At 37.0% G+C, this 16,286-nt stretch overlaps 1 protein-coding gene across 1 annotated transcript; it reads left to right on the top strand.

Annotated features, from left to right (window-relative positions):
* Positions 1-5,356: 5,356 nt before the first annotated feature.
* On the top strand, positions 5,357-14,420 carry LOC127161886 (SLAM family member 9). The gene is made up of 4 exons (XM_051104643.1): positions 5,357-5,414; positions 9,479-9,796; positions 13,869-14,147; positions 14,224-14,420. The coding sequence occupies exons 1-4, from the start codon at positions 5,357-5,359 to the stop codon at positions 14,343-14,345; spliced, it is 777 nt and encodes a 258-aa protein (XP_050960600.1). The 3' UTR covers positions 14,346-14,420.
* Positions 14,421-16,286: the final 1,866 nt, after the last annotated feature.

The following is a 16,286-nucleotide window of genomic DNA, read 5'->3' on the forward strand; positions in this document are numbered from 1 at the left end:
ATATATGGATATTATTGCTTTGGTTGAAGAAGATTGAAATGCAGGGAGGGGAGAGGAGAGGGAGGAAGGGGGTCATAAATGAGCAAGACCTCTTTGAAGATCTCTTCTCCAGTTTAGTTTTATTGATTTGTTGCATGGCATCTATTTTTGTCAGAGTTTCTGGACTTTAAATTCATAAGGAAATAATTTCACTCCTACACCACCTCTCCCTTTGTTAATATTGACCTGAGATGAGAAAGGACTTTGTTTATGTCTGGGCATTTCCCATGATTTATGTCACTGACATATGTTTCAGAAAAGATCAGGGACCTCATTTTGAACTACTATAGTTGCTTTAAGTTGAGAGTCATCTCTGGATCAATAACATTCATAGGCTGGCGAAAGGAATAATCACAGGGTGCATCTCAGTGATCCTGTTTGCCTTGGCTATGAATATGATAGTGAAGTCAGAAGAGGTGGAATGCAGAGGCCCACTCAGCCGGTCAGGTGTGCGACAGCCCCCTGTGAGAGCATTTATGAGCATTATCCATACCAGGCTGTAGATGGATCCTCCAAGGTTTGGAATGCCTCATCAGTTGGGCCTGAATGGACTCAAGTCAAAGCTGCCAGGGAAGTTTAAAGCCTGAATTTTACCAGCATGGTGTTCTGCCACGACTCCTATGGCCACTGCTGGTTTACGACATTCCCTTAACCACTGTTGAAAGCTTTTAAAGGAAGATCAGCCACTCTCTACGTAGGTGGTTGGGCCTCCCCTGCAGTATCACCAGCATAGCCTTATACGGAAGGAAAAACAAGCTACAACTCCCCTTTAGTAGCCTGTCGGAGAAGTTCATAGTTTCCCAAGCAAGGGAGGTGCTGCTGTACAGAAAATCCACGGACATCAGAGTTTCCTCAGCCAGCATCGAAGTGAGGATGGGTAGAAAGTGGAGTGCCCAGGAGGTGGTCAACCAGGCTGAGAGCACAGTTGCGGCACAGTGTGCAGGGCTGCGGGGCTTGGTTGCAATCATAAACCTTGATATGTCAAGGCCCGGGGAAAGAACAGGCGCCAACTGGGCCAAGATGAAATCCGAGCAGGAGTGGAGGAAAGACACATGAGTATGATGCGACAACAAGCGGTGGGGACCCGATGGGAACTAGCAATGGACTGAAAGATCTTGTAGCCTGAGTTATGGAAGTGGAGCAATTCCGGATCCAGTTTCATAATCAGTCTACGATGTCCTCCCCAGCCCAACAAACCTCTTCTCCTGGGGCCTGAAAGATATCCCTGCATGCCTTCTATGCCAAAAAAGGGGATTTCTGGAGCACATACTAAGCTGCTGCCTGAAGGCCCTGGAAGAGGGGCGTTATCGGTGGCGCCACAATCAGGTGTTAAGGGTAATTGCTGGAATGATCAGCACAGGGATTTCTCTCAGCAAGCACCAGCAGCCAGCATAGCACAAAATCGCGTTTGTCAAGGCTGGAGAGAATCCATCAGGGAGCAGGAACCCAGTGGGTGTATGATGTATGATGTTGAATGACTCTAAACACCTGATGACCCTAGGTTACATCACTGATGATGTGTCTAGGGCGCACCTGAAAGGTGTGTGTCGAAAAAAAAAAATAAATAAATAAAAATAAAAAAATGCCATTAAGGTTTTGTTGCACAAATTTCACACTATCATACACTTTCAGTTGTGGGGCAGTCATGTCCTAGGGCTAGGCAATAAATTGATAACAATAATCATTGTGCAATATAAATTTCTTCTATAAATGATAACAAGAGTTCGATAAAATGTTTATGTGCAAAGGCGGAACAAAAGAGCGCTAATCAAAGTGCACCACTCAGACCATTTATCCACTGGGATCAATGTTCAAATGGCACGTCACAAACTTACTAGAGCTGATGCGTTCACTCGCTGATGATGAGTCTTGGTCATTAAACAGCACCAGTGTGAAGCAGTGAAGAAAACAATTTACTCCAGATGAAACAACGCTCACAAACAGGAGAAACACTATGTGCAGCGATACAGTCAGAAGACTTTTTAATCTACAAGTCACCATCAGTTAGCATACATTTAGTAGTACTAACTATGCTGATATTGTGTTAGAAATGTGAGTATATTTGTATATTTCAATTTTATTATGTTAATAATGTAGATATGTATTAAATGTATTGAAGGAGTAATGAAATTTATTGTATTTATTGTATACACCTATTGTATCCGTTGGTGTTCTTCTTCTTCTTCTTTTTCTTTCCACACTTAAGTCTATGGCAGCCCATAGACGGTTTTACGGAAAAGCTGTGAAATTTGGCACACCGATAGAGGACAGGCTCATCATTAACCATAGCAAGTTTGGAGTCTCAAAGTTTAAATCATTTTATGCTAATAACTTTTGAACCATAAGGCACAGAAGGAAAATTATTTTTTTCTTTTGACTCCTTGGCTCATGCCAAGTCAAATGAAAATCATAAGGTTTAGTTTTTTTCTATAATTTTTTGTTCAAAAACAATTTTTCGAACTCGTCCAAGACAGTTTGTCTGATTTTCACTGAAATTGACTCATCTTCAGACCATGCTGGCAAAAAGTTATTGAATTCAAGTTAATTAGTCAAACTGTTCTCGAATATTTCACAAATGATTTCTACGAAAAGCACACAAAAATGGATGTGAGGCTATATCTCCACAGCGGTTTGGTGAATTGAGACCAAACTTGGTGTGTGTTATAAAAAGCATGACCTGAGGCTACCTGCAGTGTTTCGGCACAGTGCCACCAAGTGGTCAGGAGATACGAAAAATGGATATTTTTGCTTATAACTTCTTAATGGTTTGGCCAAAAATCATAAAACTGGTCTCTTTAGATTCATGCCATGTCGAACCATACCCAATTTTCCCATGTCAGCCATTTTTGGGTGTCGCACTGACGTATCATTACGAAACTTGGTATGTATCTTTGGAACCATGCCCTGACAGTACTCAAAAAGTTTGGGTTATAAAGAAATTTACAAAAAATGCTAATTACTTGTGCTTACATTAGCCTATTGTAATGAAAGTGAAATAAATTCAATAAATTTCACTTTTCAAATTTGACCCTTCTTCACATCTTCAGACCATGCTGGCAAAAAATTACAGATTTCGTGTCAATATACGAAATGGTTTTCTTTTAACGCATCAATGAATTTGCTGGAAATATGCCAAACTACATGTGAGGCTGTATCTCTGCAAAGCTTTGACATATTGACAGCAAATTTTATATGTGCCATTGTCACCCCACACTGACCACGCCACATCAGTTTGGTACTTACCTACTGGTCAGAAGTAATACACCATTCATTAAACATTAATAATGAAATTTCCAAAAATGCTAATAACTTCTGAATTGCATTAGCCTATTGTAATAAAACTGGACTCAAAATATTCCTTGGGTCATGCCGACAACATACATACAAATTATACCACAGTTGGCCAAACTTCCTTTCCGCCATTTTGTTTAATTTAAAAACCTACTTGTTTGAACCCCTCCTTGTCACGGGTAGTCCAAAGATGAAGATGAAGATGATGAAAACTAAAACAAGGTTTATTAAAGAACTCCAAAATACTCAAAAGGCGTAATAGTGTGTGTAAAACACAATCAATACCAGACAACTGAAGAGTGAGCAGACAGGAACTTAAGTACAAATCAAATGAATAAAATAATGATTAACACCTGAGCTGATTAGATGAATTACCATGACAACTGAAAAGTGGCGGGAAAACAGAACAAAGAAGAAGATGTGACTAAAGACAACCAATCAGAAGTCCATGAAAACAAAACTAATAGTCCATAATAAAAATAGAGAATCTGTGACAGAAAACCCCCTCCCGGGGGGCATGACCTCACACTGTAATGAGAAACAGGAGAAGAGGGAGGTAGGGTGGAGGCTTTGGAGGAGGTCGAGGAGTTGGAGAAGGGCTAGAAAGGAGCAGGCAGAGAGCTGGGGAGTACAGGCAGACAGACAGGCAGAGACTTCATGGAGGCACAGATGGTGGGAGCATCCATGGGGGCAATGATGGGAGGAGTGGCCAGAAGCTGCAGACTTAGAGCACTGAGAAGACGACAGCCCACGGCGGCATTGATGGAGGGAGGAGCCAAGGTGGAGGTGTGGCCAACGACATCTGTGGGATGACCGATGGAGACAGAGCCGATCTCAGGGGATCCCAAGGTGAAGATGGAGAGCCGATGGAGTTGGGTAACACAGCTGACGCAGGAGGCTTGGGGGGAGCTGCGGTGATGAGCATCCGAGGTGGAGCCTGAGTGCCCAAGGACTGAGGCGGAGCTGGCGTGACCGAGGACTGAGGCAGAGTCAGGGGGAGGAAGGAACCTGCTGAAGCCGTAGGGGTGGAGAGACGGAGCACAGCGAAAGGCTCGCAAGTCAGTGGCATAGGCAGGTTGACGACTGACCGAGGTGGAGCCGGAGGGACAAGGGAATCCAGTGGAGCCGTAAGGGTGAGGGTCTCAGGTGGAGCTGGGGGTGGGAGGAGCCAAGGTGGAGTCAACAGGTCGATGGGCAGAGGTGGAACAAGGGGATCTGAGGCCGAAGGCAGGGCCAATGGATCCACCTGAAACCAAAGGAAAGATGCAGGGCTGCAAGAGGACAGCTGTGAATGCGAATCCATTCATCCACAGTGCGAAGTTGATGTAAGCTTCCAAAGTCCAGCAGCGATCTCCACAAGGCATGACAAAGCGGAGATCTTCGTCCAGTCTACACAGAAATCCCTCCATCAGACAGACGTCATCACAGATGGCAAGATGGCAGATGTCAAGGAACTCCTCCACGTAAAGCTCCAGGTCTCTTCTATTCTGGAACACAAATACAGTGCCTCCTTCCAGCATAATGGAAGCAATGTTCGGTTTTCTTCTCATTTCTTGGGTCTGGTATTTTGTCAAGTTATGGATTTCGTGTCAATAGACAAAACTGTTTCCGTACAGTGCCACTACACATTTGAGGCATGATTCCAAAATGACTCTGAGGCTGTCTCTCTGTTGTTGTATTTGTGATTTTTTAGCAATTTCAACTGATATCAGTCTAAAATGGCTTTAATTACTCATTTTTGTAGTCAGTCTGTTGCTCCTTGCCATGCTTAGCTTCTCATTCTGCCTCTTTTGTGCTTGGCCCCACAGTTGCTGCTTGCAGCTATATTTATATAATTGTTATTATTATTAATAATATTAGTATTATTAGGCAACACAAACTTGTTTTTAAAACATATGCAGAAATATTAAATTACTATTATTATTTTTTCTCAAGACATTTATTTTGTTAAAGGGTCATGAAACTCCCCTGTTTCAGCACTGGTTAGATCTTACTGCAGTTTTTAAAAGATGCTGCAAAAGTGGGCATGGTGGACTGCGGAGCGGAGGGGGAAGAGGTGAGAGAGTCAGCTCCGGGTTCAGATGGTTCATACAGTTTAATTTCGCTCCCATTGAGTTACCAACACAAATAAATGCACAGCCATTTTGTAACAGAAGCAAGACAGGAAGCGGGCGGACCAAATGCAAAACTTTATTGTATTTAAATGAAGACATGGTCACATACAGGCAGGGTCAGACACGGGTAAACCGGTATGTGAAGACAAGACACAGGAGTAATCCATAGGCAGACGAGGGTTGATTAGTGGCAAATGTAATCGAAGGGGCGAGGAAAGGGATGATCCAATAAGACAGGCTAGAGTTCATACGAGGCACGAGCAAAGTCCGGACGACAAGGCAAAGGGTTAAATCTATGATGGGCGAAAGGTCCGGGGCAGGCTGAAGACGGATACGATGATATACCAGGCTAAAAAACAAGACTAGGATAAACTGACAAGGAAACATGACTGGACAAGACTAGGAATTAACTAGGAGGCTCTGTATGGCAGCTAACACATCGAGAGTGCTAAACGCAATCCAATACTTGGCCCAGAATAGTGGGAAGGGTCTGGTATTTATGCAGTTCATGATTGGCTGCAGCTGTGAGTGCGGTAGAACATGGGAAAGGTAGTCCGGGGTGTAGTGCAACAGTCTGTGTAATGTCAATGGACAGGCGACCTCTGGTGGTGAGCAGACCGGTGTGCAACACCGGATTCATGACATATTTGCACTGCTTCGAGAACATATGAATGCACTGTTACACCTCTATTAACTATAAAATTTTTTGTGGTGTTTATAATCCTTTTGATGGGTTGCATCAAGGAGTTGTAAAATCCGCTATTACACACAATCTATGAATGAATCGCATTTGTGCCCAACTCTTACAAAGCAAACAAAAACAGCACTCTCCTTCATCCATGAACGTTTCTCTCAGTTAATATACACAATCTCACAGTCTGAAGCCTCTGTCATAGCAAATGAGCACACACTGTCGTGAACAATTAGGCAAAGCGTCTTCTCATTGGATAAGAACACGCAGCCTCATGAATAATTATAAGACACCAATGTGTCATCGAAATACTATAGTCCGTTGCCTGGGCACAAACCGTGACGTCAAAACAATGTAGATTTTAAAACCGGAAGATGAAAATAGGGCAACAAAATTAAGCAATTTTCTCCAACAATTAAAATTAACAGATGCTAACATTATCATCTATGATGTGCAACACCAGCACCTCTGCTAAAATCTCAGAAAAAGTAGTCTGGGGTTTCATGAAACTTTAAGGAAGAGTGGAAAAAGTGTGAATAATTAAAATTAATTAATTAATAATTAATTAATTTATTTATTAATTTAATTTAATTAATTTAATTAATAATTAAAATAATTAAAAAAAAAAAAAAAAAAACATGAAGTGTTTGTGATGTTCTGACCATAAAGAATATTTTAATGCCACATTTAACCATGTGATTTTTTAGAACTTTCACACTGTAGCAAAAATCTGCCTTTAAACTTGAAAGAAATAAAAAACTGACATGTATTGTGAAAATGATCAATATCGACTGATATGAAAAAAAAAATATATTGTGATCATTTTTTGGCCATCATCGCCAAGCCCTTTAATGGCCTAATGATTAGAGTCAGACTTGAAACTTGAAGGTGGAGGGTGTGAATCTTTCTCTTCCACCTTCAATACTCATGACTGAAGTGTACTTGGATGGGTTAAATACAGATCACAAACTGACGCTCACTTTCACTTTCATTTACAACAGATGAGAATTTGCTAAGAACAACTATAGTATAATTTTTTTTTTTTTTATTTAGTAGGGAGAAAAAAAACGAATATTTATGGTGACATTTTTAGTCATCCAAGTACAATCTTGTTTGTTAGAAGTATACATTCCTTTAAAAAACAAACAACTGACAATCATTCTATGTAATTTAGATAAAGTTGTATGTGATCATTTTGATATTGTTTCTCTGCCTCTGTGTCAGAAACAGTTTCTCATCACAATTCTTCCTGTAGATTACAGGGTCTAAAAAAAGCTGCTCATAACAGCAGGACAGGAAGAAGCACTTCACCTAATAAACATACAACATGTGTGTCCACCCAGCAGATCACACCACATTTCTGAAAGCTAACCACAGCAGCTTTCAGTTTGACTCAAAAGATGAAGCTTTTGAAATACCTTTGAAATATATGGTTTTAACTTTTTTTTTCACAAATAAATGCAAATAAACAAATTAAAAAATGCAATAAATATAAACAACCATTTTAACTCACAGAGGGTAAGGCTCAATGTTTCTTTAAAATGTAGTTCATCTCATATTCAATGTTTCTTCTACTTCTAGCCATTTAGTAGTCTGAAAACTATCTTTCAAAAAGTATGTGAATGTCTAACTGATAAAATATAGATATCTATCTATTAATAAAATAATAGATTTCTATCCATTAAGAAGAGTTAAAGTCTTAATAAGGGCCAAATGAACTATAACATTATGCAGTTTGCAAATGCATAGTCTTCTTTTGACACTGGACAGCTAAAGAAAATGTTTCACATGTTTATATGTTTATATGTTCATGTTTATTTACATATTTATCTGTGACCCTTATTTGACTTCTTCATAAATCAGTTTTTATGGATTGGTTATTTTTTTTAATTTATTGGTATTTATTACAATGCAAAGCAGTTTTATCTAGAAAGGAAGTCAGACTGCGAGGTTCACAGTAGCAGGAAAGAAAGGAGCCCTTTACCTACAGACTAAACATACCTCAAACCAATGGCCTACAAGCTGTTCGCCTACCAAATAGATCAAACCACATTTGTGAAGAAAACTGACCACAGCAGGTTTCAGTTTGACTCTAGTTGAGCTGCTAGTCACACCTCAGTAAACCTGACAATGTGAGATTGCAGTCAGTTTTAGATTTTCTGTTTTGTTTTTCCATCTACACAATAACTGATAGATGGACTTTTAATTTGAATTATAAAATCATTTAAAAAAGTTGTTACCATGTAATTCAAGGAGACTGACATAAAATTGTACTCTTCTACTTGAATTAGTACTATTCAATATAGTCAAAAACTATACAATGCAAACATGATCAGTGTTAAAAAAAAATATAAAGATGAAGAATGATTTTCACCATTAGGAACAGGTAAAGTCTATGCCCATTTATATGACCCATTTATAAGCATGGTTTCAGTGAAGCTTCAAAGGGCTCTACACAATCCCTGCTGAGGAATAAGGATCTTATCTAGCAAAACGATCGGTCATTTTCTTAAAAAAAAAATGTATATATATATTTATAGACCTCTTTACCACAACTGCTGGACGTGCATTAGCCCATTTATATGAAACTATATATAACAATTCAGAGTACATGCATGTATAGGAGGGTCAAACTCTGTGGGAGGATTCACAGCAGCTTGAGTGTGGTTTTGGCTTGCTGTCTCATTAGATCAGACACTGAGCAACTGAAGAAAATGTTTCGCGTGTTTGTTCTGTTCTGTTTGTGCTGGTGTCTTCTGACTGGTAAGTTATAAATGTTTTCCTTATTTATGGCTTTTATGGCTCAGAACAGAACAACAAAGGTGTGCTACTAATCAGATTATACTATTTTCAGTTGCTGTTATCGCAGATCAAATCAGAGATATGGTGAGATCTGGAATTTTTTACATTGTAATCTTCATAAAAAAGTATTAAAATGTTAAAAGTTATGGAGAATAATGTAAATATATGCAACTGAGCCAATTATCTTACGAACCAACATATTGCATCTGTTATTTATTTACTTTATTTTGTGTATTTAATTTAATTTAATAAATAAATAAATTAATTAATTAATTAAATTACTTTTTCCCCAGGCAAATGTAAATCTCTTAAAAATGATCATGTAAATCAAAATGTAAATCTCTTAAAAATGATCATGTAAATCAAAATGTAAATCTCTTAAAAATTATCATTAAATGACAACAAATATCATATAAATTCAAAGTCAAAAAGCAAATCATATCCTTTCAAATTTTTAAGCTTTTCAAACCACCTGGAGCCTTAATCTGATATGTAAACCCTGTTTCTGTTTGTTCTGAAGGTGTTTTTGTTTCTTTCACAGATAAAGTGGAGTCTTTATCAGTGATGGAGGGAGATTTTGTCACTCTAAACTCTGAAGATACTGAAATGCATGGTGACAACACCATACTGTGGAAATTTGGACCTGAAAAGTCTCTGATAGCTAAAATCAATAGAGAGACTAAAATTTTCTCCACATATAATGATGTTCTTGATGGGAGATTCAGAGACAGACTGAAGCTGAACAATCAAACTGGATCTCTGACCATCACAGACATCACAACTGTACACGCTGGACTTTATGAATTAGAGATAATTGGTGAAAAATGGTCATCAAAAGCCTTCAGTGTTTCTGTCTATGGTGAGTAGAGATCTAATTTATAGAAATATTCACATATTCTTGTTTTATTAATAGTAAATTCACAATAAAACAATAATAATAAAAAAAAATAATAATGAATACATTAATTATAAGTCAAGATTAATCAACTGCATTTGAGGAATAAAGCTTGATTATCACTATATCTAACAACAATTAACAAATAAGAAATTAAGGTTATGAGGTGCTCATAATGGAAGTCAATGAAGTCCATTCGGTAACGCTTTAGATTACAGCCTCCAATGTTCCGCATAATTAAACTAAATTTACAGTGTACCTGTTTGTAACTATAGAGTATCACCACAGTACCTACTTGTAGGTATAAGGGAACTATACGCAACGTTTGGGGAATAAGCGGGTCATAACCTGCAAAATTATAAAGCATTTATACAGTAAGTATTTCATAACTAAAGGGCACCTATTCTGAAATTACGTGGTATGTAGACTGAAATATTCTGCGTAAGCATAACTTACAGCTGAATGTACATGTAGGTAAACGGAAACAATGTGCAATGTTTGGGGGATAAGGAGGTAATGACTTGGAAAATTAAAAGTATTTATACTGTTACTATTTCATAAGTAAGGTGTAACTATTCTTAGTGAGTCACATGAGCAGCATTGTGCCGTTGAGGTGCAATACAATGCAATGTAACTAAAGAATACCTGTTTCCAGCTGCTCCCAGGATATAACATAAATATAACACACAACTACTGTGCAAACATACACTCTTGTTACCTGTAGTTACCCTGTAAGTGTAACATCCACGGGCTGTAATTTAAAGTGATGCAGATCTACCTGTAGTTACTGTGTGAGTGTAACAGTAAACAATTTTAGTTATGCTGCAATAGATATGTTTTAAAGTTATTAATAATGAACTGTATTACATAGTTAAATGCAAGGTCCACAGATCTTAAGTTAACAAAGAAATATTTTTGTTATTTAACAAAATTTTAACAGAACTTTTCTAAGAACAGAATGCAGAAAAAACTAATTTACAACCACTTATAAATTAGTATCCTTTCAGCTGTGGGTAGGAGTCGACAAAGTTCTGAAGATCTTTTGCATATACTTGCAAAGTTGTCCCTGCAGTATGAGGGAGCAGAAAAGTCCTCCCCCTCTGATGCAATTTTCAGCTGTGATCACAATCAGAGAAAAAGGTCAAAAAAAGACAATACATGTCAATTTTGCATAATGCAAAAAAGTGTTGCACAAAGCTTATATTTAACCAAATACAACAGTAAAGACTTCTGTGAGGAATCTGTGTCCAGTAGGTGTCTCTGATTGGCTCAAATTTACCTTAACCCCTGGGTATTCCTTATACCTTACAAAATTAAATACGTTTATACCATAGTTTAAAAAAAAAAAAAAACACACACACACACACACACATTGTTACTAAAGTTAAACGATGGGTACCACAAAACAGCCATGGTTGTTCTGCAAAAAATGTGGTTAAAACCTCTTCAGCCCTGTTGCATATTTTGCATTTTTACAGAGTTAGGCATACCTGAATTTAAACTCACCCCGTCGTCATCCAAGATGTTCATGTCTTTCTTTCTTTAGTCGCAAAGAAATTAGGTTGTTGGAGGAAAACATTCCAGGATTCATCTCCATATAATGGATTTCTGTGGTGGCCAGCAGATTGAAGGTTAAAAACGCAGCCTCAATGAATCTTCAAAGGGCTTTAAGCGATCCCAGCCGAGGAATAAGGGTCTTATCTAACAAAACTTCTTTCTTAAAAAAATAATGTTTATACACTTTTTAAACACAAATGCTCCACTTCCTCTAGTTCTGCAATGCACATGCGCTTCTCCACACATTACGTAATCCTGTTGGAAAGGTCACGCGTGATTAGTTTTTGTAGTTCGGTTAAAAACTCCATCACATTTTCTCCTCAAACTTTAAATCATCCGACATCGTTGCTTTACCTTTTTGCTAAAGGCCATTTGAGTTTTTTTTCCCATGTTGGCTTTGTAAACACGCTTGATCTTTTCAACATCACGGAATGAAGATGCGCAGGTGCATCGCAGAGCTAATGCATGTCCAGCAGTTGTGGTAAAGAGGTGTATAAATATATATATATATTTTTTAAGAAAATGACCGATCGATTTGCTAGATAAGATCCTTATTCCTCAGCTGGGATTGTGTAGAGCCCTTTGAAGCTTCACTGAAACCGTGCTTTTAACCTTGGCCATCATGAAAGTCCACTGTGTGAAGAAAAATCCTAGTTTTCCTTAAAAAAAAAAAAAAAAAAAAAATTCTTTGCGATTGAAGAAAGAAAGACATGAACATCTTGGGTGACATAAGGGTGAGTAACTTATCAGGATTTTCTTTTTCATTTTTGTTGTAAAATTATGATCAAATACAATAAAACAACACCATGTGTTAAAATTGAAGTTAAAGGGTGTTCTGTACATAGAGACTATTTTTATCAATTTAATCTAATGTTTGTGTGTAGGATACTCTTTTAAATTCAGGTATGTCTAATTCAGTAAAAATGCAAAATATGCAGCAGGGCTGAAGAGGTTTCAACCACAATTTTTGTAGCACAACCATGGCTGTTTTGTGGTACCCATTGTTTAACTATAGTAACAATGTTTTAATCTTTAATTTATTATTATTATTATTTTTTTTAACTACAGTATAAACATGTTTTAGCCCATTAAAGTGGAGTTCTCCATTCTTTCCATGTTCTCCATTTAGTTTTGCTATTAAGTTCTTGTTTGTTATTTTCTAGTTACCTGTGTAGGTTTTGTAGTCCTTTGTTATTTTATTATTTATTGCTTCATATATACTTATGTGAGGACCCAGATTATTTTTATATTTGGTTAAATATAAGCTTTGTGTAACACTTCTTTTCATTATGCAAAATTGACATGTATTAACATTTTATTATTATTATTGTTGTTGTTGTTGTTGTTGTTGTTGTTTGCAATGTCTTTTTCTTTTGTGATTGCATCAAAGGGGGAGGACTTTTCTGCTCCCTCATATACTGCAGGGACAACTTTGCAAGTATATGCAAAAGATCTCCAGAAATTCGTCGACTCCTACCCACAGCTGACACGAAAAATTGACAGCATGCCTATTAAAAATAAATTTATAACATGATTTGTTTTGTTTTTACTGTTCTTGCAGCATAACTAAAATTGTTTACTGTTACACTTACACAGTAACTACAGGTAACAAGAGGGTAACAAGGCATCACTTTAAATTACACTCTGCTGATGTTACACTTACACAATAATTACAGGTAACAAGAGTGTATGTTTGCACAGTAGTTGTGTATTATGATGTTATATTTATGTTATATCCTGGGAGCAGCTGGAACAGTATTTTTCATTGTATTGCACCTCGACGGCACAATGCTGCTCATGTGACTCGCTGCTGAGATGACCACATGCAATACTCTTTCATCAGAAAAATTTTCATCTGGAAATTTAGAAACCAAATCATATCCGAAACTCATTACATAATTTCCCCATACTTTCAGCTGTGTTGTTCAGTAATCTCCCTGATCCCACATAAAGAAACACTAATAAATATATAGCATATATTCTTAAGTAAACTGTGGTAAAGTTTTATGGTGGATTTTATAGTATACTACAGTTTACATGTATCAATGTCATGTATAAGTTGTAATAATACAAGTACCCAGTATGTATTGTAGAAATACACTACATCATATTTGTTGTGTTATTACAATTAGGCAACATGTTCTAAATCATAATGTTGTTGCCTAATATAGTAGGTCATGCATATCACGTAATCTTAGAATATTTACACCTTACTTCTGAAATTAATATTTTTAATTTTCCAAGTCATTACCTCCTTATCCCCTAAACATTGCACATTGTTTCCGTTTACCTACATGTACGTTCAGCTGTAAGTTATGAAAATTTCGGTCTGTATGTCATACATACCACGTAATTTCAGAATAGGCACCCTTTAGTTAATGTTGTCTGAAAATGTATTTAATATTTACATATTCAAATGTGTAATCATTTTACAGTTCGATGTCATATTAAATATATTTATTTCTCTCATATTTTCCAGCTCACCTGCCATTTCCTAACATTATGCAAAATCGTTCATCATCATCGTCAAATTGTTCATTGTTGTGTTCAGTGGTAAATGTGAGTGATGTGACTCTCTCCTGGTACAAAGGAAACAGTTTATTGTCCAGCATCAGTGTGTCTGATCTCAGCATCAGTCTCTCTCTACCTCTGGAGGTGGAATATCAGGATAAAAACACCTACAGCTGTGTGATCAACAATCCCATCAGCAACCAGACCACACATCTGGACATCAGTGAACTCTGTCAGCAATATGCAGGTATATCTATTCTGTATTATTTTATAAGTTTGTGACTGAGCTGATCTGATCTTAGTTTGATGTTTTTATTCCTCAGATGTCCACTGCTGTGTTTCTACTGAAGCTGTGATCCGATTGGTGATCTCTGCTCTAGTGGGTGTGGCTATTGTCATTGTTCTGGTTTACGACATCAGATCCAGAGGATCTGAACAAGATTAAGCATATATTCCCACATCTAAAACATAAATGTTGTTATAATTGACCACATAACTTTTTTATTATTATTTATTAGTCTTCATTTATTTTTAATGGCTGACAGACCCATGTACAGACCTTAACTGTAGTTAACATCCAGTTATTTTTTTTTTAAAATAGCTCAAGTATAAATATCTTTGAAATAATACAAATATATTACTAGTGTTATGCTCATGATTTTCTGTAATTTTATCATTATCATGATTTCCTAAGAATTTGCCTTGCTAATCAAGGTCATAGTAATAATAATAATGATAATTAATTTATTAAATATTGGTGTCAGTCTTTTTGTCAACTTGTTTTCTTTCTATAATGTGTTTTGATCTGTTGGACGTTGCAACACGTTCTTACTTCCAACTCGTCACATATAGAGAATGGGAATCTACATCACTGTGCATTGCATCCTGGGTAGTCGCCGCCATGTTTTGGGACATGCTAAATAGCATACGATGACAATAAATACAAATCACTAGAGGAAAAAACAAATGTATTCGCATTAATATTTTTAAGAGCTGCTTGCACTTGCTTAGAATAATTGGAATTCATTGCGTTCATTCAAGCACGACACATACACACTCAATCATTCGCCGCCTTCTACTGTACCACACACAGGACCAAATTAATTTCTCTTTTGCATTTTTTTAATAACTAGGTGGCACTGATATATCTGCCAGCTAAAATAAACACACCATAGCTTGATCTCATCCAGTTGATCATTTAAGTGAACCACCGCTCTGCACATTTTGTGTGTATCTCAGATGTCTGTTCTATTCAAAAGTAAGTGCCCTGCGAACTTGAAATATTCTGCCCTGATTACACTTCAAAGACAGCGTATATGTTCCATTCAACGAGCATTAAAGTGTGCAAGACATGAATTTAAATTGTATTTATTTACAGAAGTATATTATGCCATGCTTCTCTATTAAGTTTAGTCTGTGTGTAAAGACGGTGCAGGTGGTGTAGCGCAAATCCATGAATGAATATTCCTAAGTAAAGTAAATGTATTTAATCATATGTCATATCGCCCTAATTTCATTAAGGTGTGAAGTGCAATAAGTTTTACTGGACAAAGAGCTGCTGAATAATAAATCCAATGAGTTGCATTATGAACAAAGACAGTGATCGCAACGAGTCATATCACAGATTAAATTACATTTTCATGTGTTATTCATAGCCTGAGCGCTTACAAATTCATGTGTATCAGAAATGATGAATCTGTAATTAATAATAAATACAAACGACAAAGCCAGATTTTGAAGTTGTTTGTTTTCATTGAGCTGCCTTTGCCATTGTGGTTTTTCAAGCTGAAAAGCTTAAAATTGCGCTTCATTTTAGATCCGTTCTCCGCTCTGGTCATGAGAGCAGATATGGCAGTTTATGTCACAGCAAGTGTTCGCCATTCTAATGTGTTTTTAAATATACAATATTTATTTTAACATCTACCTCTACTATTACCCACACTACACTGTTGTGTCCGTGTCCTAAAGTCCCAGAACGCTGTGCAATCGGTCACGAGACACCCAAGAGCCAACAGCATTTCACAACCAAGGCTTGCATCATCTGGCGGCATTTTTTGAATTTGCCCACAGACAGACTGCAGTGCAGCATAGAGCACACACAATGGCGGACCAAGACGGCAATCGCGTCTATTCCTCTCATAAATCATTTGTTTTGCTTCTGAACCCTTGGAATATTAATACTTTTTGAATAAATTACGAATATAGTTGTATCTGCCGGTTATATCTTGTGTTTTGTTGACAAATGGTTAGGTTTAGGGGCAGGGGTTGGGTTAAATGTGTAAATAGTGTAATATAAATGAAACTGTTTTGACTGTTTGCACTGAAAAAAAAAAAAAAAAAAATGCAATAATAGCAATATTATTACCCAATATATAATTTAATCATG

The sequence above is a fragment of the Labeo rohita genome, unplaced genomic scaffold, assembly GCF_022985175.1.
Source record: "Labeo rohita strain BAU-BD-2019 unplaced genomic scaffold, IGBB_LRoh.1.0 scaffold_760, whole genome shotgun sequence".
NCBI lineage: Eukaryota > Metazoa > Chordata > Actinopteri > Cypriniformes > Cyprinidae > Labeo > Labeo rohita.